Raw genomic sequence first — 25,239 nt, forward strand, 5'->3', positions numbered from 1 at the left:
CTGGAGTGTGATGCAAGAGAAACCGATGCATGAAGCAAAAGGGTGCCCAAAGAAACACAATTGTATGTGGGGGAAATGGTAAGGCCAGGTGGAATCAATTGGGTGAAATGTAAGGATTATATTTTGATATGGGCATTGTACCTATATTTCGAAATAAGTTACACTGTTCTTTTCTGCAGAGCACGTATTGTACACAGGGCTTAGATTCATGCTGTCAATAAACTGGGTGGCAGTAATTCTTTTAATAAAATCAATAAAGTTGGCTTGTAAAAAAAGAAAAAACATTCCAGGGCTTGGTTTACCTTTTTACAATCAAGATGGAACCAAAGGGTATGTCCATTAGGGACAAATCTGCCAACATCCCTGCCATCCTGGATAGGCTGTATTAAAGAATCTCATATGTGTTCAGGGACGGCTGATAAGATTTCACCAACAATGCCCCAGAATGCTGAGTGTAATATCCAAGGAGGCAGCTGGTGCTGACTGACCTCAAGGCAAGGCAAGCCGTGGTGAACATTCTTTTGACAAACGTTTAATACATTTGAAATCTCTGTCCAAGAAAGTAGTGGGAATGCTATACCTGTGGAAAATTTTCTGATCACCTTAATAGGATTACTCTCTTAAAGACTTTCCATGACCTGCAAATTAAAGTCAAGAGGTTGACATGTATGACATGCCATAATTCGTGTAGTGAATCCTATTTAGGTATAATGGGAATCAGGAGTTTAGCTCAGCCTTCTGGCTTGCAGGCCTGTGCCCCCTGTCACCTAGTGACTATTAATCTACTTAGCCTGTCTTAGCCTATTTATTTAATTATTTCTTTCAAAATTGCTGCTATGTTTATAGTTAGTGAAATGTTTTGAGTTTACGTTATCAGTGCCACTATGTGAAGGTGCCACTATCAGCGCAAAAGTTAAGTGAGATACGTATATATTCACATCATGTCCCTTTCCCACTTACAGGAACATAATGTACTTTTGGAGGGAATTGTTTATATAATTGCTGTCCCAAGCATGCTTCCTTATCTATTGTTTGGGAACATACATGCGTCAGGGGGCCTACAAGATCTGTGTGAATACATCACATGCAGACACGATTATCAGAGGGATTCCTACCAGATGCTATCAATGCCATATGCCATCTATGCTGCACATCGCTTTGATGCAGACCCAGCCTTTGTGTCACCACAGAGGCTGATCTAGAGACCTTGTTCCAAGGTAAGAATGGTCAGAGGGGTGCATCTCATGGCCCTGGTACTGGCAGATTAGGTTTAACACACCCAGCTCTCATAGGTTAGAGATTAGGTTCTCCATGCTAACATTTTAGGGATTTTATATTTCATGTTTATTGCAAGATGGTAAAAATCACCTTTTACTGTTTGGATTTTTGGTGAGGTAGTGCTTGTGAGCTGGCAGGGTTGCGCCGACAGTTGCGACTTGTAGGATTTGACTAGTCGCATACAAACAAAAGTGATGTCCTCACTAAACTAGTAGCCTCGCCAAGAGCTAGAGTCCATGTACAACATTCCCACAGCGCTTTGATGCAGACCCAGCCTTCATGTCACCACAGACTCTGAACTAGAGACCACATTACAAGGCAAAAAAGTGTTTTTGGGGGGAGAGGTTACTGGTACTGGCACGATTGGTTTAACACACATAGCTCTCGTTCCCAGTTCCTCATTGCCCTGTGAAGGGCTCAAAGGCTTTAACCTTACAGCCAAGCTTACAACACGAAAGTGAGATTAACCACATCTAATTGGGACACCTCTACATTCTATATTGGTCTACAATGTGCAATGCCTTAAAATCCTAAGCATCAGCATTGCATAATCATAATCTGTTTAACTTTGGTATTTTCACGTAACTAAATTTACATAAATTACAGATATTATGTCAATAATCCACATCTCATAATGAAAATCACATTTGGGGAAAAATCATATCATAAGAAGCACAGTAACATTGATAGGCACTACAGGGAGTGCAGAATTATTAGGCAAGTTGTATTTTTGAGGATTCATTTTATTATTGAACAACAACCATGTTCTCAATGAACCCAAAAAACTCATTAATATCAAAACTGAATATTTTTGGAAGTAGTTTTTAGTTTGTTTTTAGTTTTAGCTATGTTAGGGGGATATCTGTGTGTGCAGGTGACTATCACTGTGCATAATTATTAGGCAACTTAACAAAAAAAAATATATACCCATTTCAATTATTTATCATTACCAGTGAAACCAATATAACATCTCAACATTCACAAATATACATTTCTGACATTCAAAAACAAAACAAAAACAAATCAGTGACCAATATAGCCACCTTTCTTTGCAAGGACACTCAAAAGCCTGCCAGCCATGGATTCTGTCAGTGTTTTGATCTGTTCACCATCAACATTGCGTGCAGCAGCAACCACAGCCTCCCAGACACTGTTCAGAGAGGTGTACTGTTTTCCCTCCTTGTAAATCTCACATTTGATGATGGACCACAGGTTCTCAATGGGGTTCAGATCAGGTGAACAAGGAGGCCATGTCATTAGATTTCCTTCTTTTATACCCTTTCTTGCCAGCCACGCTGTGGAGTACTTGGACGCGTGTGATGGAGCATTGTCCTGCATGAAAATCATGTTTTTCTTGAAGGATGCAGACTTCTTCCTGTACCACTGCTTGAAGAAGGTGTCTTCCAGGAACTGGCAGTAGGACTGGGAGTTGAGCTTGACTCCATCCTCAACCCGAAAAGGCCCCACAAGCTCATCTTTGATGATACCAGCCCAAACCAGTACTCCACCTCCACCTTGCTGGCGTCTGAGTCGGACTGGAGCTCTCTGCCCTTTACCAATCCAGCCACGGGCCAATCCATCTGGCCCATCAAGACTCACTCTCATTTCATCAGTCCATAAAACCTTAGAAAAATCAGTCTTGAGATATTTCTTGGCCCAGTCTTGACATTTCAGCTTATGTGTCTTGTTCAGTGGTGGTCGTCTTTCAGCCTTTCTTACCTTGGCCATGTCTCTGAGTATTGCACACCTTGTGCTTTTGGGCACTCCAGTGATGTTGCAGCTCTGAAATATGGCCAAACTGGTGGCAAGTGGCATCGTGGCAGCTGCACGCTTGACTTTTCTCAGTTCATGGGCAGTTATTTTGCGCCTTGGTTTTTCCACACGCTTCTTGCGACCCTGTTGACTATTTTGAATGAAACGCTTGATTGTTCGATGATCACGCTTCAGAAGCTTTGCAATTTTAAGAGTGCTGCATCCCTCTGCAAGATATCTCACTATTTTTGACTTTTCTGAGCCTGTCAAGTCCTTCTTTTGACCCATTTTGCCAAAGGAAAGGAAGTTGCCTAATAATTATGCACACCTGATATAGGGTGTTGATGTCATTAGACCACACCCCTTCTCATTACAGAGATGCACATCACCTAATATGCTTAATTGGTAGTAGGCTTTCGAGCCTATACAGCTTGGAGTAAGACAACATGCATAAAGAGGATGATGTGGTCAAAATACTCATTTGCCTAATAATTCTGCACTCCCTGTAATGTGAGCTGCATCTTTGCAGCGCGAGTGGCAGTTCTTCAACACCAGAGATCAACAAACATTTCAGGTATATTTTATTTTTACCCGCGAAGACTATTCTTGGTACCAATACTCTCCTAATGGGAGGTGGTGGTTTCTTTGCACACGGATGGTTGGACTACTAAATACAAAACATACACAAATAAGTTACCTCCTGTGAAAGTCTAAGTTGTAAGAAAGCTGTGAGTCAATTGATCAATAAGGCCTTTCTTTTATATTGGCTAATGTAAGCACATTTGTTAAAACATAGAATGCAACAAGCATAAATGCTGAAATCATACAAAATGATTATAAACTTACAAAAAAACGCTCTTCAAAAAGTCCAACAGTCTCTATGGTCTGTAACCAATTCGTGAATAATAGTGAACCTCGTCATCTTAACAATGCAATTCCACTTCTAATATTTCACAGTGAGCAGTACGATCAAGTGTCCTTTAAATATTTTTGTTGGCACATTGCCTCAAAAATAACCAAGGGATATGGGCAATAGTGTTAGGTGGGTGATATGCTTTGCTTTGGCTGTCCATTAAAGTATCTTCCGATGGAGAATTTTAAGCCTAATTCTATTGGCACGTTTCGACCCTTGGTAGAGGTGGGGTCTCATCAGGACTAGGAACTGGTAGACCTGTTGTCTAACAGGAGTATAATGCAAATGTTTTTAATTCAGTGTGAGAATGAACGTAACCAAAGTGTCAAGTGATGGAAGGGAAACAGTGCCTTGTTTAAGTAGTCTGTTTTATGGGCCTAAGGAGTATCTAAAAAATGTGAAAATTTATTAAAGTGAGCATGTTATATTTGAATGCAAGGGCACATTAGAAATACTTTAGAAATGGTTTGTGAGAAATACGTGTTCGAATGGGCTCTCTAGTAGTATTAGTCGGTATCTTTCATATTGTGTCTGGTCTGCAGAGGTAAAAATTACTTTCTCTTAGACCTAATGTGCATACAGAGTAAAAGCCATGATTTCAGGTCTATGTACATTTTTACCATAGTACTTGGAGATATACCCTCTTGCCTTGCTTTTCACATCGGGATGGATGTGTGCCCCTTTTTATCAATGTTTCGCCTTCTGTTTAATCATGTCTGTCAGCTTCTTTTTGGTGCGCTGCCAGACTTGATTCCCATGTGTCAGCTGGTGTACCTCCTTCCATGTAAAGGTCAACTGGTGAGTGACTAAGTCCAATGGATATCCTCACACATCTGGGAGCTGGAGCACAGACACTCTGCACATTGGTGCATATAGTTTTTTTTGTTTTACATTTTGGCAAAAGTCAACTAAGTTCAATGCAGTACTTAGCAAAATATTTGTTGTTTGACGAAGGGTAAGCACCACTATTTTTGTCACTGTTTGTTGTTGAAGGGCCGGAATTTTGAGTAAGAGCCCTTGTGAAATTAAGTTGTTTTTTAAGGAATAATGCTTGTACATTGAGACAATGGTGGACTCGAGTTGTATAGTATAAACTTTATTCATTTCCTTGTGTTTTTTTGTGAATTTTGTACAGATATTTTAATTACTTATTGTGCTGCTGCTTTACCGTTTGGGGGCTTAATTTGCTCTGCAGCAGGCCTTCCAGATAATGAGAATAAACTGAAGCATCCTGGGCACCAGTGCACGTCAATTCAATAAAAGACAGGGCTGCTACAGTAACAGTTAATTTCAACATTCCTTTGTTGGAAATTTCCAGAGTCGAGGCTTGCTAGTCATACTGTTTGCCCATATTATTGTTAAGAATTAAGTGCCAGAACACACACTAATGTGGACCAGGCGTCCATTTGTAATTACCTTTAATCCTAATCCTCTTTTCAGTGTTGTGACAATAAAAATACATCCAAAGGTTATGAATCTAGGCAGAAACCCGTATTAAAAATAGGTAATTACCTGTAACTATAGTTTTGTGGCAAGGGGAGATTAACCCCAAGGGGAGATGTTACAACAACAAACCCCATCCTCTCATAACTGGAGGCTAGTTGCACATCTAATGCAGAAAAAAGGACCGAGGTATAAGCAGAAGAAGAAACGTGTGCTAATCTATTGCAGAAACATAACTTCATGGCCCTCTCAATGCTAGGAATTACTATAAATAAAACAAATTTGGAACAGAAAACTTGATGGAAAATGAATGTTAAATACAAATTTTAATTTCCTGCAAACTGATTACTTTTCATGATTACTTTGCACACCTACATACCTTTATCAATGATTTCCTGCCACAATGTCTGCACCAAAATGGGATCTGAATGGCCAGCACAATGGATAATTGCAAGCTTGCATTCCGAGAGCTTGAATGGGTCTGCAAATTCTCCAAAAAGCTGAATTAAAAATAAAGAAAAAGATATTGCATTAGATATCATCGTTTCTAAATACATTAATCCCCATGGGTTAAATGTGTAGTTTGAAAACCATAAAATGTAGGTCCAACTACAATGTAGGTGCTTAGTTAAGATAGAGGTCACAAAAAGGGGTAGCAAATTGCACACTGACTTTTTGTGATCCTTCTCTGAATCTGCAATGCAACCAATATAATAGAAGATGCATGGGGGTCTCAGAACTAACTGCCTAATTAATATTAATAAAAAAGGTAGCTATTTGCAATCCTCCGATTAGCTACCAACATGGGGATAGCGGCCTGAAAGAAACAGCATACTGCCATTCTGGTATCTGCATCCCGAAACAGGAAACTTGTTTTTTTTTTTTACTTTTAAACAGCTGTGTTCCTTAAAAAAAAAAAAAACCTTCACTGCAAAAAATAAAATTAAAATAAAACAAATACTGCTTGAACTCCTAAAACCTCTACGCTTCCAAGAGGAAGATGTGCCCATGAGGCACCTTCTTTAGGAAAATCTGTTCCCCCCTCCTTTGAAGTAGCTGGCAAATGGTTTTCAACGGCAAATTGCAGTTGCGCGCTATTGATAAATACACTACTGCAAACTCAATATTAGAAGGTCTTGTCCCTTTCACAGTCTCTCTGACTTGCAATTCAGAATGGATTGCAAATCCTACTTTGAGTAAAAAAGCATTTCTGACTCCTAATACGGATTCAGTAAACAGACCAAAATACAGTTACAAACCCTGTGATTTTATGATTATCAGGGATTGCTTTCACAAAATGGATTGTTTCATTTTGCCCATAATCATAAGTATATGAGTGCAATAGCAATTACTTTACTACTGCTCATCAAAGCAAATATTCATTAAAATCTAAACAGACATATTTGAAACTGGCACATAAATTGCTTACCAATGATGTAGGAAGCTGGCTCTGTATATACTATATCAAAATGAGATATAGTGTGCACAGAGTCCAGGGGCTCCCCAAGAGGCTTGACAGAGGCAATAATAGATAATACTAATGCTCTATTTGTGGTAGTATAGTCGAGCAGTTCGGCTTATCAGAGGGTAGTGTTAAGCATTTGTTGTACACACACAGGCAATAAATGAGGAACACACACACTCAAAGACTTATCTCCAGGCCAATAGGTTTTATATACAAAAATATTATTTTGTTAATTTATTTCTAGAACCACAAGATTCATTTAGCAGGTTAGTACATTAAATGAAAGGTACTTCACACAGTAATACTAAGAACTTTGAATGGAATTAACAATGTACACAGTTTTCTTTAAAATGGCAAAAAGCTATTTTAAAAGTGGACACAATGCAGTTTTCAACTGTTCCTGGGGGAGGTAAGTAAAGTAGTTTTTGTGGTAAGTAACAAACTTACGGGTTCAATCTCCGGACCGTAGGTAGCCCACCGTTGGGGTTTCAAGATAACCCCAAACAGCCAGCACCAGAAACAAAGGGCCGGTTAGGTGCAGAAGTCAAAGAGGAGCCAAAATAATGTGGGCTCCAATGGAGACAGGGGGTGCTCCGCTTCCGGTCTGCTTGCAGGTAAGTACCCACTTTGTCGGAGGGCAGACCAGTGGGGTTTGAAGGAATACTGGAGGGGCCCCAAGTAGGCACAAAAACCACATCCTCAGCAGCACGGGGGCAGCCGGGTGCAGTGTGCAAACAGGGCATCGGGATCTCAAAAGAACTCTATGGAGGGACCCGGGGGTCACTTAGGCGCTGCAGGCATGGCACAGGGTGGCCTCTCGGTCAAGCCACCGACTGGGCAAGGGTGAGGGGTGCCTGCTGGTCGTTGCTGCACCGGTGGTTGGTTTCTCTCGGGCCAGGGGGCTGCAGGTGCGGTGCTTCTCCAGGCGACGGATAGCTTCATCCCGGGCAGTCGCGGTCACGGGGGTCCTAGGGATTCCCTCTGCAGGTGGCGTTGTGGGGGTGTAGAGAGGTCAGCCCAGGGTGGACACGTTGGCGGAGTCGCCTCAGGATCCTCTCTGGCTAGTTGGTTTCTCTGGACATGGACCGCGGGTGTCGGGTGCAGAGTAGGTGGACTGGAGTGAGGTGAGAGTCACTTTAAAGATGGTTTCTTTGTCTTCTATTTGGACAGGTCCTCTGTCCACAGGAGGTTCTTGGTCCTCGGTGATGCAGGCAGTCCCCTAGAGGTTTTTCAGGGGTTGCTGGTCCTGCAGAATGCGTTGCTTCTTTTCTTGCAGCTTTCTGAATCAGGAGACGGGCCAGTAGGGCTGGGGCAGAGTCAGTTGGTATCTCCTTTCCTTCCCTGCAGGGCTTTCAGCTCAGCAGTTCTTCTTTCTTGAGGTTGTCAGGAATCTCAAGAGCTGGGTTCAGGGTCGCCCCTAAATGCTACATTTAGGGGTGTGTTAGGGTAAAGGGGCAGTAGCCAACGGCTACTGTCCCTGAGGGTGGCTACACCATCCTTGTGCCCACGCCCTCTGGGAGAGAGGCACATCCCTATCCCTATTGGTCCTAAACCTCCAAAGCAAGATGGAGGATTTTTCAAGGAGGTGGTCACTTTAGCTCTGGACTCCTTAGGGGTGGTCCTGGGTGAGAGGGTGACTCCTCCTTGTTTTTCCTCATTATCCCTCTGGACTTGCCGCCAAAAGTGAGGGCATGTTTGGGGGGTGGGGAGGTTGGCGGGCATCTCCACTGGCTGGAGTGCCCTGGGGCATTGTAACACCAGGCTTAAGCTTTTGAAGCTCTCCGCCAGGTGTTACAGTTCCTTCAGGGTGAGGTGTGAAGCATCTCCACCAAGGACAGGCTTTGTTTCTGAACACAGAGTGCACAAAGGCAGTCACCCCATGTGGTCAGAAACTCGTCTAAAAGTGGTAGGCTGGCATAGACCACTCAGCCTTACACTAGCAGTTGGGCTAACATACAGGGGGTGTCGGGAAATGCATCCTTGGCATGGTTACCCTCTTAACGTTTTGCCTTTTGTTGATGCTAGTTATGATTGAAAGTGTGCTGAGATCCTGCTAACCAGGCCCCAGCCCCAGTGTTCTTTCCATAAACTGTACCTTTGTTCCCACAATTGGCACAGCCCTGGCACACAGATAAGTCCCTTATAACTGGTGCCCCTGGTACCAAGGGCCCTGTGGCCAGGGAAGGTCTCTAAGGGCAGAGGCATGTCTTATGCCACCCTGGGGACCTCTCACTCAGCATATGCATACTGCATCACAGCTTGTGTTTGCTGGTGGGGAGAAAATGACTAAGTCAACATAGCACTCCCCTCAGAGTGCCATACCCACAACCTCTTGCCTGACGCATAGGTAAGTCACCCCTCTCACAGGACTTACAGCATTAAGGCAGGGTGCACTATACCACAGGTGAGGGCACAGTTGCATGAGCACTATGGCCCTACAGTGTCTAAGACAAACCTTAAACATTGTAAGTGCAGGGCTGTAAGGCCTGCTAGAGGGGTGACTTACCTATGCCACAGGCAGGGTGAGGTGGGCATGGCACTCTGAGGGGAGTGCCATGTTGACTTAGTCATTTTCTCCCCACCAGCACACACAAGCTGTGCGGCAGAGTGCATGTGCTGAGTGAGGGGTCCCCAGGGTGGGATAATACATGCTGCAGCCCTTAGAGACCATCCCTGGCCACAGGGCCCTTGGTACAAGGGGTGCCAGTTACAAGGGACTTATCTGTGTGCCACGGCTGTGCCAATTGTGGGAACAAAGGTACAGTTTACGGAAAGAACACTGGTGCTGGGGCCTGGTTAGCAGGGTCCCAGCACACTTTCAATCATAACTGGCATCAACAAAAGGCAAAAAGTTAGGGGGTAACCATGCCAAGGGAGGCATTTTCCTACAGGTTCTTCTAGAGTAAATGCCTGAATTTCACTTACTCTTCTCAATGAAGTAACTGGTACTAAGAAAGCAACCTTCCATGTGAGAAATTGAATAGCACAAGTGTGCATGAGTTTGAATGGGGGACCCCTAAGTCTTGTGAGCACAATATTAAGATTCCATGGAGGAACGGGTGGAGTTCTGGGAGGAATAATGCGTTTAAGTCCTTCCATAAATGCTTTTATGACAGGAACTCGAAAGAGAGAGTTATGTTGTATTGTTTGTAGGCAGGCTGATATGGCAGATAGATGAATCTTAATAGAGGAAAAAGCAAAACTTGCCTTTTGTAAATAAAGCATAAAGCACACAATATCTTGTACTGATGCTTTAAGCGGATCTATATTTTATAGGGTGACAGAAGTAAACAAATTGTTTTCATTTATTCACATAGCATTGTCTGGTTGTTGGTTAACATGCTTGTTTTAGAACATTCTTACATTGTAATGGAAGCTGTAAATATCCAAACTCTATGACTTCAGGAGCCAAATTGCTAAGTTGAGCACACTGGGATTCAGATGCCTGATTTGACTTTTGTTCTGAGTTAACAGGTCTGGTCTGTTTGGAAGCTTGTGATGGGGCACTACAGACAGATCTAGGAGTGTTGTGTACCAGTGTTGGCGTGCCCATATGGGAGCTATGAGTACCATGGTGAGAGAAGAGTGACACATTTTCTTGACCAGAAACGGAATTAACGGGAGAGGGGGAAAAGCGTAAGCAAATATCCCTGACCAGTTAATCCATAGAGCATTGCCATTGGACTGAGGGGGTGGATTTCTGGATACGAAGTTTTGGCATTTTGCATTTTCGCTTGTTGCAAAAAGGTCTATGTTTGGTGTTCCCCACATCTGAAAGTAATATGGAAGTACCTGTGGGTGAAACTCCCACTAGTGTATTTGTTGCTGCGTCCTGCTTAGAAGGTCTGCTAACTGATTGTGTATTTCTGGGATATATTCCGCTAGTAAGTGAATGTGATTGTGAATTGCCCATTTCCATACTGGTTGAGCTAGAAGGGACAATTGGGATGAGTGTTCCCCCACCCCCTTTGTTTTTTCAGATAATACATTGTTGTCATGTTGTTTGTTCTTATTAGGACTGTTTTGTGTATGATCTGAGGTTGAAATGCTTTGATGGCTAAGAACGCAGCTAATAATTCCAAGTGGTTTATGTGGTAAGTTGATTGTATTGAGTCCAATTGCCCTTGTTTCGTTAGATTGTTGAGATGGGTTCCCCAACCTGTCATTGACACATCCGTTGGAATTATGGCCTGTGACACTGGGTCTTGAAAGGACCGCCCTTTTGTTAAGTTGATGTGATTCCACCATTGCAGAGATTTGTACGTTTGGCGGTCTAACACTAGATTCTGTAACCGACCCTGTGCCTGAGACCATTGTCGTAAAAGACAGTGTGGCAGTGGCCTCATGTTTAGCCTAGCATTTGGTACTACTGCTATACATGATGCCATCATTCCCAATAGTTTCATAACAAATATTACTGTTGAAGTTTTGTTGACCTGCATTTGTGCTTTGAGGTATTGAAGAGTTTGTATCCGTTGTGGATTTGGGTATGCTAATGCTGTTTGGGTATTGAGAACTGCACATAGATAAGGTTGAATTTGTGCTGGTTGAAGATGAGATTTCTGGTAATGGATTGTGTGTAGGGTATCTATTGTGTATTGTGTGTATTGTTGGCAATGTAGAATAATCCCAATAGGATTAGGGATGTGTCACACTCCCCTCAGGGAGCAGGCACAAAGAGGGTGTAGCCACCCTCCAGGACAGTGGCCATTGGCTACTGCCCTCCTGACCTAAACACATCCCTAAATCTAGTATTTAGGGGTGACCCAGGAAATCAGATTCTTGCAACCTGAAAGAAGGAGGACTGCTGACCTGAAAGCCCTGCAGAGACGACGGAGAAGACAACTGCTTTGGCCCCAGCCCTACCGGCCTGTCTCCTGACCCAAAAACCTGCAACAGCGACGCATCCAACAGGGACCAGCGATCTCTGAAGCCTCAGAGGACTGCCCTGAACCTAAGGACCAAGAAACTCCTGTGAGCAGCGGCTCTGCTCAACAAACAGCAACAATATTGTAACTTCTTGCAACTTTTAAAGGATGTCACTCTTCCTGCCGGAAGCGTGAGACTTCTCCCTCTGCACCCGACGCCCCCAGCTAGAGATGCAGAGAACCAATACCACAGGGAGGACTCCCAGGCGACTGCGACCTCGTGAGTGGCCCGAGACGACCACCCTGGACCCCACAGCGACGCATGCAGAGAGAATCCAGAAGCCCCCCTGACCGCGACTTGCCTGTAACAAGGGACCCAACGCCTGGACCAAGCACTGCACCCGCAGCCCCCAGGACCAGAAGGAACCAAACCTCAGTGCAGGAGTGACACCCAGGTGACCCTCTGCCTAGCCCAGTCGGTTGCTGCCCTGAGAAGCCCCCCTGTGCCCTGCCTACACCATTAGAGTGACCCCCGGGTCCCTCCATTGAATCCAATACAAAACCTGACGCCTGCTTTGCACACTGCACCCGGCCGCCCCAGTGCCACTGAGGGTGTGTTTTGGGTGCCTACTTGTGTCCCCCCCCAGTGCTCTACAAAACCCCCCCTGATCTGCCCCCCCCTGAGGACGTGGGTACTTACCTGCTGGCAGACTGGAACCGGAGCACCCCTGTTTTCTATAGGCGCCTATGTGTTTTGGGCACCTCTTTGACCTCTGCACCAGACCGGCCCTGAGCTGCTGGTGTGGTAACCTTGGGGTTACCTTGAACCCCCAACTGTGGGCTGCCTCTTTCCAGGAACTGAGACTTGTAAGTGTCTTACTTACCTCACAATCTAACCAATACTTACCTCCCCCAGGAACTGTTGATTTTTGCACTGTCTCTCCTTTTAAAATAGCTTATTGCCATTTTAACAAAGACTGTATATGTTATTGCTCGAATTCAAAGTTCCTAACTTACCTGTGTGGAGTATCTTGCATTTTATGTATTTACTTCAAATCTTGAACTTGTGGTTCTAAAATAAAGAAAATATATTTTTCTGTATAAAAACTACTGGCCTGGAGTTAAGTCTGAGTGTGTGTTCCTCATGTATTGCCTGTATGTGTACAATAAATGCTTAAAACTACCCTCTGATAAGCCTACTGCTCGACCACACTACCACAAAATAGAGCATAAGAATGATCTAATTTTGCCACTATCTTACCTCTAAGAGGAACCCTTGGACTCTGTGCACACTATCTCTCACTTTGAGATAGTATATGCAGAGCCAACTTCCTACAAATGTGGTCATGTAATCTTGTTTTTGTAGCAGGGGAATTACGCCCTGTAGAGTGACCATGTGAAAATGTTCTGACAGGATATATAGATTTAGAGGTCTGAGATCTAGAATGGATCTGAGAGTACCATCCTTTTTTAGTATAAGGAAGTATAGCGAGTACACTCCTGTCACTTGCTGTGAGATGGGAACCATTTCGATTGCCCCCTTGAGTAATAAAGACTGTCCCTCTTTTTTTAGTAGAACAGTGTGTTCTGGAGCGAGTCTGTGATAACGAGGGGGAATAGTTGGTGGAGTGGAGATGAGTTCTAGGCAATAACCATTGAGGATAATTGAGATTACCCACTGATCTGTGGGGATGTTCTGCCAGTGAGAATGGAATTGTTGCACTCTTCCTCCCACAGGAGACATATGGGATTGTGGGATGTTTGGGAAGTCATTGTTTAGTGGGTGTGGAAGCACCCTTAGATTTTGTAAATTTTCCTCTGACCCTGAGATTATGTTCTCTGCAAGAACCTCTAAATGACCCTCTTGAATAGTACTGCTGTGCTTGTTTTGAATGGGAGGTGGAAGCCTCTGCAGTTTGGGTTTTAAAACCTCCCCTAAAATGTGGTTTCCGAAAGGAACCCCGGAAAGGTGTGGAATAAAGGGCTCCCACGGCTTTTGCAGTATCAGAGTCTTTCCTCAGTTTTTCAATGGTTATGTCTACCTCTGGTCTGAAGAGATGCTGTTTATCGAATAGCATATAAAGCACCGCCTGTTGTATGTCAGGTTTAAAACCTGAGGATCTCAACCATGCATGTCGTCTGATTGTGAAGCTGGTATTAATTCCTCTAGCTGCAGTGTCAGCTGCATCTAGAGCAGACCTAATCTGGTTATTTGTTATGGCCTGACCGTCTTCTACAATTTGCTGCGCCCTTTTTTGGTGTTCTTTGGGTAGGTATTGCAAGAATTCTTGCATTTCATCCCAATGTGCCCTGACGTATCTCGCCAACAGGGCCTGGGAGTTGACAATATGCCATTGGTTGGCTGCCTGTGTTGCCACTCTTTTTCCCGCAGCATCACATTTTCTGCTTCCTTTGTCAGGGGGTGGGGTATCCCCTGAAGACTGACTATTAGCACACTTCCTGGCTGCAATGACCATAATAGAATCTGGTGGTAATTGTTGTGTGATGTAGATTGGATCTGTTGGTGCAGGCTTGCATTGCTTGTCAATCATTGGAGTTAGAACCCTAGCTTTAACTAGTTCTTTAAATATTTTCTCTGTGTGCCAAGCATGCCAGGTGCATTGCTAAGCACTGGCATTGTTTATGTGTTGAGGATAGTGTATTAAAAAGAAAATCCTCTTCTAAAGGTTCTGCATGCATATGGACCCCATGGTATGCAGCTGCCCTAGACATAACTTGGTTATAAACTACAGTATCCGGTGGGGATGGTTTAGTAGAATAGAGATCTGGATCATTAGACGGTATAGGATCCGAATCGTACATCTCCCAGGGGTCTACAGTGTCTCCCTGTGAATAAGTATGGGAGTGTGATGGTGTCAGTAGTGGTGGTGGAGTAACAGGTTGTGGTGAGAAAGAAAGCTGTGGTGAATGTGGTGGAGAAAACTGAAGAGGTTTTGGCTTTTCCTTCCGCTTGAAAATTCTTGCCAGTGGTGGGGCAGTATCAAGAGTTTCTTGAAATGCTAGCTTTCTTTTAGTCTGTGGACGTGGAGAAGTAATCATTTTTCCAGTCTCTTTCTGGATTTGTATTCTTCTCTGCTTGCTGTCTATAACCTCCAAAATAGGATGAATATCCTTTATTTGATGTTCAGAGTTTAGTTTTGTGCCTTTAGAGGAATATTCAGTGGATGTTTTCGGCACATGTTTTATTTGTGCAGAAAAACCTATTTCTTCTGTATAGGATGATGTTTTCGGCTCCAAAGTGGATCCAAAGTGTTTCGGTCCCGAAGCTAGTTGCCGAATTTTCGGCTCCAAAGCCGATCGCATTGTTTCTGGATCTGAAAAATGTGGGCGTCGGCTAGGTTTGGAGGTTGAGGTTCGTGTTTTCTTGCTTGACTCAGACACTGAAATAGGCGTCGCCTGTTGAAGTGTTTTGGCCTTTCTCTGCGTCGAAACCCAGGGGTTGATGGACGGTTCGTTTTTTTCAGGCGGAACCTTGGCTTGACAGCAGTGATGCACCCAAGGCCTTCCTTGATTTTTCAAAAGTGGGTGTTGAGGTAGGTGTACTCACATATTGTGCTGCTGCTATTGGCTGGCTGTTGTCGTCTGATCCTTGTTCGGAGTCGGAATCTGGGATCGAAACTACTGTCTGTGCCTGCTCCTCTTCGAGGGTGTCAGTGAAGGACTCTTTCTGCAGTTGAAACTGGCTGTGGGAAGAAGACTGGCAATTTCACTGTTTGGTTCATGTGAAAAGGTGATACAACCTTTGGCAGAAATTTTGGATTAGTGTTAAGTACAACTTTATGTTTGTGCACTTGGAAAAAGAGTTCCTCCAGAGTGAATGCCTGTATTTCACTACATCTTCTTAATGAAGTAATCGCTACTAGGAAAGCAACTTTCCAGGTTAGGAATTGAATCTCACAGGAATGCATGGGTTCAAAAGGTGGGCCCATTAGTCTTGTGAGTACAACATTCAGATTCCAAGCAGGAACTGGTGGTGTTCTAGGTGGAATAATACATTTTAGTCCTTCCATGAAGGCTTTGATAATTGGAACTCTAAAGAGAGGTACGTTGTATAGTCTGCAAATATGCTGATATGGCAGTAAGATAAATTTTAATAGATGAGAAAGCTGAATTTGACTTCTGTAAATGAAGTAGATAGCATACAACATCTTGCATTGATGCTGTAAGTGGGTCAATATTTTTATATTGACAGTAATAAACAAATAATTTCCATTTGTTAGCATAGCATTGTGTAGTTGTAGGCTTGCATGCTTGTTTGTGAACTTCCATTCATTCTAATGGAAGCTGCAAGTATCCAAATTCTATGACTTCAGACGCCAAATCTCTAAGTTGAGTTTTATCCTTTGTTTTGTGTTATCAAATCCGGTCTGTTTGGAAGTTTGTACTGAGGTACTACTGACAGGTCTAGGAGTGTTGTGTACCAATGTTGTTGTGCCCACGTGGGGGCTATGAGTATCATGGTGAGAGATGTCTGATGTTTGCTGACCAGAAATGGAAGTAGTGGGAGAGGGGAAAAAGTGTAAGCAAATATCCCCGACCAGTTGATCCATACAGCATTGCCCTTGGACAGAGGGTGTGGGTGTCTGGATGCGAAGTTTTAGCATTTTGTATTTTTGCTTCTTGCGAATAGATCTATGTTTGGTGTGCCCCACTTTTGAAAGTACTTTTGAAGTACTTGAGGGTGAATATCCCATTTGTGTGTTTGTTGGTGATTTCTGCTGAGGACATCTGCCAACTGATTGTCTATCCCTGGAATGTACTGTGCTAACAGATGAATTGGATTGTGAACTGCCCATTTCCAAATTGTTTGGGCTAGAAGGGACAGATGACATGAATGTGTCCTCCCTGCTTGTTGAGATAATACATGGTTGTCATGTTGTCTGTTTTCATAAGAACATTCTTCTGTTTGAGAAGAGGTTGAAAGGCTTTGAGGGCAAGGAACACAGCTAATAACTCGAAATGGTTTAAGTGTAGCTGTTTCTGTTTGACATCCCATTGCCCTTGAATGTTGCAATTGTTTAGGTGAGCTCCACAAGCAATCATTGATGCATCTGTTGTAATTATGGTCAGAGGCACAGGATCCTGAAATGACCGCCCCTTCATTAAATTGCTACGATTCCACCATTGAAGGGCCATATGTGTTTGGCTGTCTACCAACACTAGATCTTGAAGCTGACCATGTGCTTGTGACCATTGTTGTACAAGGCCCTGCTGTAAGGGCCTCATGTTTAATCTTGCATGTGGGACTATTGCAATGCAAGACACCATCATTCCTAGTATTTTCATGACAAATCTTACAGTGTATTTTTGATTTGGGTGTATAAGTGGAATTAGATTTTGAAAAGCTTGTATACTTTGTGTATTTGGATATGCTAGAGCTAGTTGAGTACTTAGGATAGCACCTAAATACGGTTGTATTTGTGCTGGCTGAAGGTGTGACTTTTGGTAGTTTATAGAAAACCCTAGGGTGTGCAGAGCCTCTATCACGTACTGTGTATGATTTTGGCATTGTGTACGATTGCTTGATTTTATTAGCCAATCGTCTAGATATGGAAATACATGGATATTTTGTCTCCTTAGGTAGGCTGCTACTAATGCTAAGCACTCTGTGAATACCCTTGGAGCTGTTGTTATGCCAAAAGGTAACACTTTGAATTGGTAATGTTTTTCTTGTATAACAAATCTGAGGTATTTTCTGTGGGCTGGATGGATGGGTATGTGGAAATACACATCTATGAGGTCTAATGCGGTCATAAAGTCCTGTTTTTGTAGTAGTAAGATAACATCTTGCAGAGTTGCCTTGTGGAAATGTTCTATAGGATATAGAGATTTAGTGGCCTGAGGTCTAATATTGGCCTGAGGGTACCATCTTTTTGGTGAATTAGGAAGTACAGTGAGTTGATCCTAGTTGAGACTGTGGAACTAACTCTATTGCTTGTTTGAGTAGTAGAGATTTAACCTTTTGTTGTAACACAACTGGGGTTAATTTTTGATACTTTGGTGGAATAGTTGGGGGAATGTTTATCAATTCTAGGCAATAACCTTTGCGGATAATTGATAACACCCAGTTGGCTGTTGTGATATTTTCCCAATGTGCGTGGAACTGTTGTAGTCTTCCCCCAACAGGAGATGTGTGGAGTGGAAGGGAGTAAGGAAAGTCACTGTTTTAGTTGTTTTGCTGGTTGTTTAGAGGTTTGGAATTTACCTCTATTTCTAGATTATTGTCCTCTATATGTGCTTCTAAACCAACCTCGCTGGTACTGGGTTTGATGAGTTGGTTTTGCTCGTGAGGTTGATGCCTCTGAGGATTGTGGGCTAAAACCTCCTCGAAACTGAGGCTTACAAAATGACCCCTTATATATGGTGTAGAATAGCGAGCACCCATTGCTTTGGCTGTATCTGAGTCCTTTCGTATTTTTTCTATTGTTGTGTCTACCTCTGGTCCAAAAAGATGTTTCTTATCAAAAGGCATGTTTAACACAGCCTGTTGGATTTCTGGTTTAAAACCAGAGGAGCGCAGCCATGCACGTCTACGAATAGTAACTGCTTTGTTCACACTCCTTACAGCTGTATCAGCCGCATCACGGGCAGACCTTATTTGGTTGTTACTGATAGCTTGCCCTTCCTCTATTACCTGTTGTGCCCTCTTCTGGTGCTCTTTTGGGAGATGATGTATGATATCCTGCATCTTATCCCAATGGGCTCTATTGTAACGGGCTAGTAGTGCCTGGGAATTAGCTATCCTCCATTGGTTTGCTTCCTGGGATGCCACTCTCTTTCCTGCAGTCACATTTCCTGCTCTCCTTATCAGGAGGGGGTGCATCTCCTGAGGACTGGCTATTTGCCCTCTTTCGTGCAGCACTAACCACTAATGAATCGGGAGGCACCTGATGGGTGATATAATCAGAGGGTGCAGGCTTATACTTTTTCTCTATTCTAGGTGTGATTATCCTTGCTTTCACAGGCTCATAAAAAATGTGGTCTGCGTGCTTTACCATGCCTGGTAGCATTGGCAGGCATTGGTACCTGGAATGCGTTGAGGATAATGTATTAACCAGAAAGTCTTCCTCTAATGATTCTGCATTCGTTGTTACCCCATGATAGGCTGCAGCCCTAGCTATCACCTGATTGTATACTGTAGTATCTTCAGGTGGAGATGGTTTAGAGGGGTAGGTGTCTGGGTCGTTGCTTGGGATGGGATCAGGGTCATAAAGATCCCATGGATCAACAGTGTCTTGCTGATAATCAAACGAATGTGGTGGAGAATGCACTGGTGTAGGGCTGGTGTGAGGAGAGGTAGGTAGGTGCGGAGAATGAGAAGAAGACTGAGGAGGTGCTAGCTTCTCTTTTTGTTTTGGCACTTTAGCTGGGGGCTGTGCAGTGTCCAATTCCTCTTGAAATGCCAGCTTTCTCTTTGTCTTTAGTGGTGGTGCTGTAATGATTCTCTCCATTTCTTTATGGATGTGTATCCCAGATTGTCTCTCATCCATAATTTGCAGGATTGGTTCAATTTCGGACTCTTCTTCAGAGGTTTTATGGCTTTCTCAAAGTCTTTTGGAAAGTCCTTGGTCCTCTGCATAATGTGTCTTTTTCGGTTCCGAAGTTTGATGTTTTTTTCGGTATCGAAAATGATGAGGAAGATCTCGGCTCCGAAACAGTCTTTCTCATTTTCGACTCCAAAAATAGTTGTTTTTTTTGTTGGATTCTGAAATGGAGCCTTGGATATTTTTTGCCGACTCCGAAGTCTGAGGTTTTTCGGTGCTGAACACAAGGATCGGTCACAGACAGTCTTTTTCTGGGCTGAACCATGGCCTTCTGGCAGTAGTATACACAAGGCCTTCTTTTGTTTTTGTCTAGGAGTGCAGGGGCAGACGTACTCACATGCAGGCCGGCTGTGATGGAACTATCTTCTTCGGATTCCTGCTCCGACTCAGTGTCTCAGATAGAGACCGCTGTTTGCGTCTGTTCCTCTTCGGTAATGTTGAAATGTTCCCCGCTCTTCTACGTCATTTCCAGCCTTCTTGCTCTTTGGTCTCAGAGTCTTTTTCGATCGGAACAATCGACAGGCCTCGCAGTTTTCCTCCCGATGGTCTGGAGAAAGGCAGAGGTTGCAAACCAGATGTTGGTCTGTGTATGGGTACTTAACGTGGCACAGAGAGAATTGGAATGGAGTCCGATCCATGAGGCTCTCCACAAGGTCGGCCCGAATAGGCCAGAGTTGGGCGCGCACGCCACGAAGGGCGAACAAAGTAATTTTCCAAAGGTACTACTGCTTCGATGCTAGATGAGGAACGTAATCGATACAATACCGACGAAAAAGAAGGTTTTCTAAAGTTTTCCGATTTGAAATTTCAGAGCGAGAGGAAACACGTCCGACTCAGACGGCAGAAAGAAAACAATCTAACAATGGAGTCGGTGACCATGCGCAATGGAACTGAGAGGAGGAGTCACTTGATCCCGTGACTCTAAAACACTTCTTCTAAGAAAAACAACTTGTAACACTCCGAGCCCAACACTAGATGTCGGAATCGATATGCATAGCATGTTTATCTGCAGGTACACATGCCATCGAATGAAAATATATATTATATATATATATATATATATATATATATATATATATATATATATATATATATATATATGGAAAATGTCACTTACCTAGTGTACATCTGTTCGTGGCATTAGTCGCTGCAGATTCACATGCTGTGCACATCCCGCCATCTGGTGTTGGGCTCGGAGTGTTACAAGTTGTTTTTCTTCAAAGAAGTCTTTTCGAGTCACGAGACCGAGGGACTCCTCCCATTTCGGCTCCATTGCGCATGGGCGTCGACTCCATCTTAGATTGTTTTCCCCCCGCAGAGGGTGAGGTAGGAGTTGTGTATGCTAGTAATAGTGCCCATGCAATGGAGTAATGTACATAATGTAGTTTAAAGTAATATATTTACAAATATACAGATGTTCAAGATCAACTTCTAAACGGCTACAGGCTCCCGGGGAGGCGGGTGGGCGCATGTGAATCTGCAGCGACTAATGCCACGAACAGATGTACACTGGGTAAGTGACATTTTCCGTTCGATGGCATGTGTAGCTGCAGATACACATGCTGTGCATAGACTAGTAAGCAGTTATCTCCCCAAAAGCGGTGGTTCAGCCTGTAGGAGTTGAAGTTGTTTGAAACAATGTTTGTAGTACTGCTTGGCCTACTGTGGCTTGTTGTGCCGTTAGCACATCTACACAGTAGTGTTTGGTAAATGTATGAGGCGTAGACCATGTAGCTGCCTTACATATTTCGGTCATTGGAATATTTCCTAGAAAGGCCATGGTAGCACCTTTCTTTCTAGTTGAGTGTGCCTTTGGTGTAATAGGCAGTTCTCTTTTTGCTTTAAGATAACAGGTTTGAAGGCACTTAACTATCCATCTAGCAATGCCTTGTTTAGAAATTGGATTTCCTGTATGAGGTTTTTGGAAAGCAATAATTGTTTTGTTTTTCGAATTAGTTTTTTTCTGTCAATGTAGTACATTAACACTCTTTTGATGTCTAATGTATGTAGTGCTCTTTCAACTACAGAGTCTGGCTGTGGGAAGAACACTGGTAATTCTACTGTTTGATATAAGTGGAACGGTGATATGACGTTTGGTAAAAATTTAGGATTTGTCCGTAGAACTACTTTATGCTTGTGTATTTGAATAAATGGTTCTTGTATGGTAAATGCTTGAATCTCACTTACTCTTCTTAAAGATGTGATGGCGATTAAAAATGCAACTTTCCATGTTAAGTATTGCATTTCACAAGAGTGCATGGGCACAAAAGGTGGACCCATGAGTCGTGTTAAGACAATGTTGAGGTTCCATGAAGGAACTGGTTGTGTTCTTGGTGGTATAATTCTCTTTAGACCTTCCATAAATGCTTTTATGACTGGTATCCTAAATAGAGAAGTTGAGTGCGTAATTTGCAGGTAAGCTGAAATTGCTGTAAGATGTATCTTAATGGAAGAAAAAGCTAGCTTTGACTTTTGCAAATGTAGTAAGTATCCTACGATGTCTTTGACAGATGCGTGTAAGGGTTGAATTTTATTATTATGGCAGTAATAAACAAATCTTTTCCACTTATTTGCATAGCAATGTCTAGTGGTAGGTTTCCTAGCTTGTTTTATGACCTCCATACATTCATGTGTAAGGTCTAAGTGTCCGAACTCTAGGACTTCAGGAGCCAGATTGCTAGATTCAGCGATGCTGGATTTGGGTGTCTGATCTGGTGTTTGTGTTGCGTTAACAGATCTGGTATGTTTGGTAGTTTGACATGAGGCACTACTGAAAGGTCTAGTAGTGTTGTGTACCAATGTTGTCTTGCCCATGTTGGCGCTATTAGTATGAGTTTGAGTTTGTTTTGACTCAACTTGTTTACTAGATATGGAAGGAGTGGGAGAGGGGGAAAAGCGTAAGCAAATATCCCTGACCAACTCATCCATAACGCATTGCCCTGAGACTGATCTTGTGGGTACCTGGATGCGAATTTTTGGCATTTTGCGTTTTCCTTTGTTGCAAATAGATCTATTTGTGGTGTTCCCCAACTCTGGAAGTAAGTATTCAGTATTTGGGGGGTGAATCTCCCATTCGTGGATCTGTTGGTGATCCCGAGAGAGATTGTCTGCTAACTGATTCTGAATTCCTGGAATAAATTGTGCTATTAGGCGAATGTGGTTGTGAATCGCCCAATGCCATATTTTTTGTGCCAGGAGACACAACTGTGTTGAGTGTGTCCCTCCCTGTTTGTTTAGGTAATACATCGTTGTCATGTTGTCTGTTTTGAGAAGATTGTGTTTGTGGCTTATTATGGGTTGAAATGCTTTCAGCGCTAGAAATACTGCCAATAGTTCTAAGTGATCTATGTGAAACTGTTGTTGGTGAGTGTCCCATTGTCCTTGGATGCTGTATTGATTGAGGTGTGCTCCCCACCCTATCATGGAGGCATCTGTCGTTATTACATATTGTGGCAATGGGTCTTGGAAAGGCCGCCCTTTGTTTAAATTTATACTGTTCCACCATTGAAGCGAGGTGTATGTTTGGCGGTCTACCAACACCAGATCTAGAAGTTGACCCTGTGCCTGTGACCATTGTGATGCTAGGCACTGTTGTAAGGGCCGCATGTGCAACCTTGCGTTTGGGACAATGGCTATGCATGAGGACATCATGCCTAGGAGTTTCATCACCATTTTGACTTGTATTTTTTGTTTTGGATACATGGCCTGTATTACTTTTTGAAATGCCTGAACCCTTTGTGGACTTGGAGTGGCAATCCCTTTTGCTGTGTTGATTGTCGCCCCTAAGTATTGCTGTGTTTGACACGGTATAAGGCGTGACTTTGTGTAGTTGATTGAGAAACCTAGCTCGTGGAGGGTTTCTATGACATACTTTGTGTGTTGTGAACACTTTTCTAGCGTGTTGGTTTTGATTAACCAATCGTCTAGGTACGGGAACACATGTACTTGTTGCCTTCTGATATGTGCAGCTACGACTGCCAGGCACTTTGTAAAAACTCTTGGCGCAGTTGTTATTCCGAATGGCAACACCTTGAATTGGTAATGTATCCCTTGGAGTACAAACCTTAAGTACTTTCTGTGTGAAGGATGTATCGGTATATGGAAATATGCATCCTTTAGGTCTAGTGTTGTCATGTAGTCTTGTTGTTTGAGTAGTGGGATTACGTCTTGTAATGTCACCATGTGAAAGTGATCTGATTTGATGTAGGTATTTAATGTTCGGAGATCTAATATAGGTCTCAGACTCTTGTCTTTTTTGGGTATGAGAAAGTACAGAGAGTAAACTCCTGTTCCTTTCTGGTGTTTTGGTACTAATTCTATTGCTCCTTTTAGTAGCAACGCCTGAACCTCTAGTCCTAGAAGATCTATATGTTGTTTTGACATATTGTGTGTTTTCGGTGGGACGTTTGGAGGGAATTTGAGAAATTCTATGCAATAACCATGCTGGATAATTGCTAGGACCCAAGTGTCTGTTGTTATTTCCTCCCAATGTTTGTAAAATTTGGTTAGTCTCCCCCCCACAGATGTTATGTGTTGGGGATGTGTGACTTGGAAGTCACTGCTTGTTTTGAGGAGTTTTGGGACTTTGGAACTTTCCTCTATTCTTTTGGAATTGTCCCCCTCTAGATTGTCCCCGAAAACTTCCCCGCTGATACTGGCTCTGGTAAGTGGGTCTTGTTTGTGAGGTTGTGGGTTCTGTGCTTTGTCCTCGAAACCCCCCTCTAAACTGTGTTTTTCTAAATGTGCCTCTGCCCTGTGGGGAGTAGAGTGCGCCCATGGCTTTGGCCGTGTCAGTGTCTTTTTTAAGTTTTTCGATCGCAGTGTCCACCTCCGGCCCAAACAACTGCTGTCCGTTGAATGGCATATTCAGCACAGCTTGCTGTATTTCTGGTTTAAATCCTGATGTACGCAGCCATGCATGTCTCCTTATTGTTACTGCTGTGTTGACAGTTCTAGCAGCTGTGTCTGCAGCATCCATTGCTGACCGTATCTGATTGTTGGAGATACTCTGTCCTTCTTCTACTACCTGCTGCGCTCTCTTTTGGAACTCCTTGGGCAAATGTTCTATAAAGTGTTGCATTTCGTCCCAATGGGCCCTATCGTATCTGGCCAACAAAGCCTGTGAATTGGCAATACGCCACTGGTTTGCTGCCTGTGCCGCAACCCTTTTGCCTGCTGCGTCGAATTTTCTACTTTCTTTATCTGGAGGTGGTGCATCTCCTGAAGTATGTGAGTTCGCTCTTTTGCGCGCTGCCCCTACTACAACTGAGTCCGGTGTTAGCTGTTGTGTGATGTACACGGGGTCTGTTGGTGGCGGTTTATATTTTTTCTCTACTCTTGGAGTAATGGCCCTTCCTTTTACAGGCTCTTCAAACACTTGTTTGGAGTGTTTTAGCATTCCGGGTAGCATAGGAAGACTTTGATACTGGCTGTGTGTGGACGACAGTGTGTTAAAAAGAAAGTCGTCTTCAATGGGCTCAGCATGCAGGCTGACATTATGAAATGCCGCTGCTCTCGACACCACCTGTGCGTAGGCTGTACTATCCTCTGGTGGCGACGGTCTAGCTGGATAACATTCAGGACTATTATCTGACACTGGTGCGTCATAAAGGTCCCATGCGTCAAGGTCATCTTGACTCATTCCTGTATGAGTTGGGGATTGCATCATTGGTGGAGTGGCTACCGGTGATGGTTGCAGAGAGCATTGTGGAGATGGTGGCGGGGTTACTTGTTTAGCCACCTTTGCCTGTGGCTGCTTGTCTTTTTCCTGAAAGGCAAGTTTGCGTTTCATTTTAATCGGAGGGAGAGTACTGATCTTCCCTGTTTCTTTTTGGATATGGAGCCTTCTTTGTGTATAGTCTGGCTCTATTGTTTCTAATTCCTGTCCAAATCTATGGGTCTTCATTTGTGTGGACAGTCCTTGTTCCTCAGTGTAGGAACTTGTTTTCGGTTCCG

General features: G+C 43.4%; 1 protein-coding gene across 2 annotated transcripts in view; it reads right to left on the bottom strand.

Moving 5' to 3' along the window:
- The window catches only part of NUP155 (nucleoporin 155), a 546,729-nt gene that overhangs the window by 130,681 nt on the left and 390,809 nt on the right, over nucleotides 1-25,239 (bottom strand). For both annotated transcript variants that reach the window (XM_069221247.1, XM_069221245.1), the window contains one exon: nucleotides 5,766-5,886. In XM_069221247.1, the coding sequence (XP_069077348.1) occupies nucleotides 5,766-5,886 (121 nt within the window). The remainder of the gene's footprint in view (nucleotides 1-5,765; nucleotides 5,887-25,239) is intronic.

The sequence above is a fragment of the Pleurodeles waltl genome, chromosome 1_1 (genome assembly GCF_031143425.1).
Source record: "Pleurodeles waltl isolate 20211129_DDA chromosome 1_1, aPleWal1.hap1.20221129, whole genome shotgun sequence".
Taxonomy (NCBI): Eukaryota; Metazoa; Chordata; class Amphibia; order Caudata; family Salamandridae; genus Pleurodeles; species Pleurodeles waltl.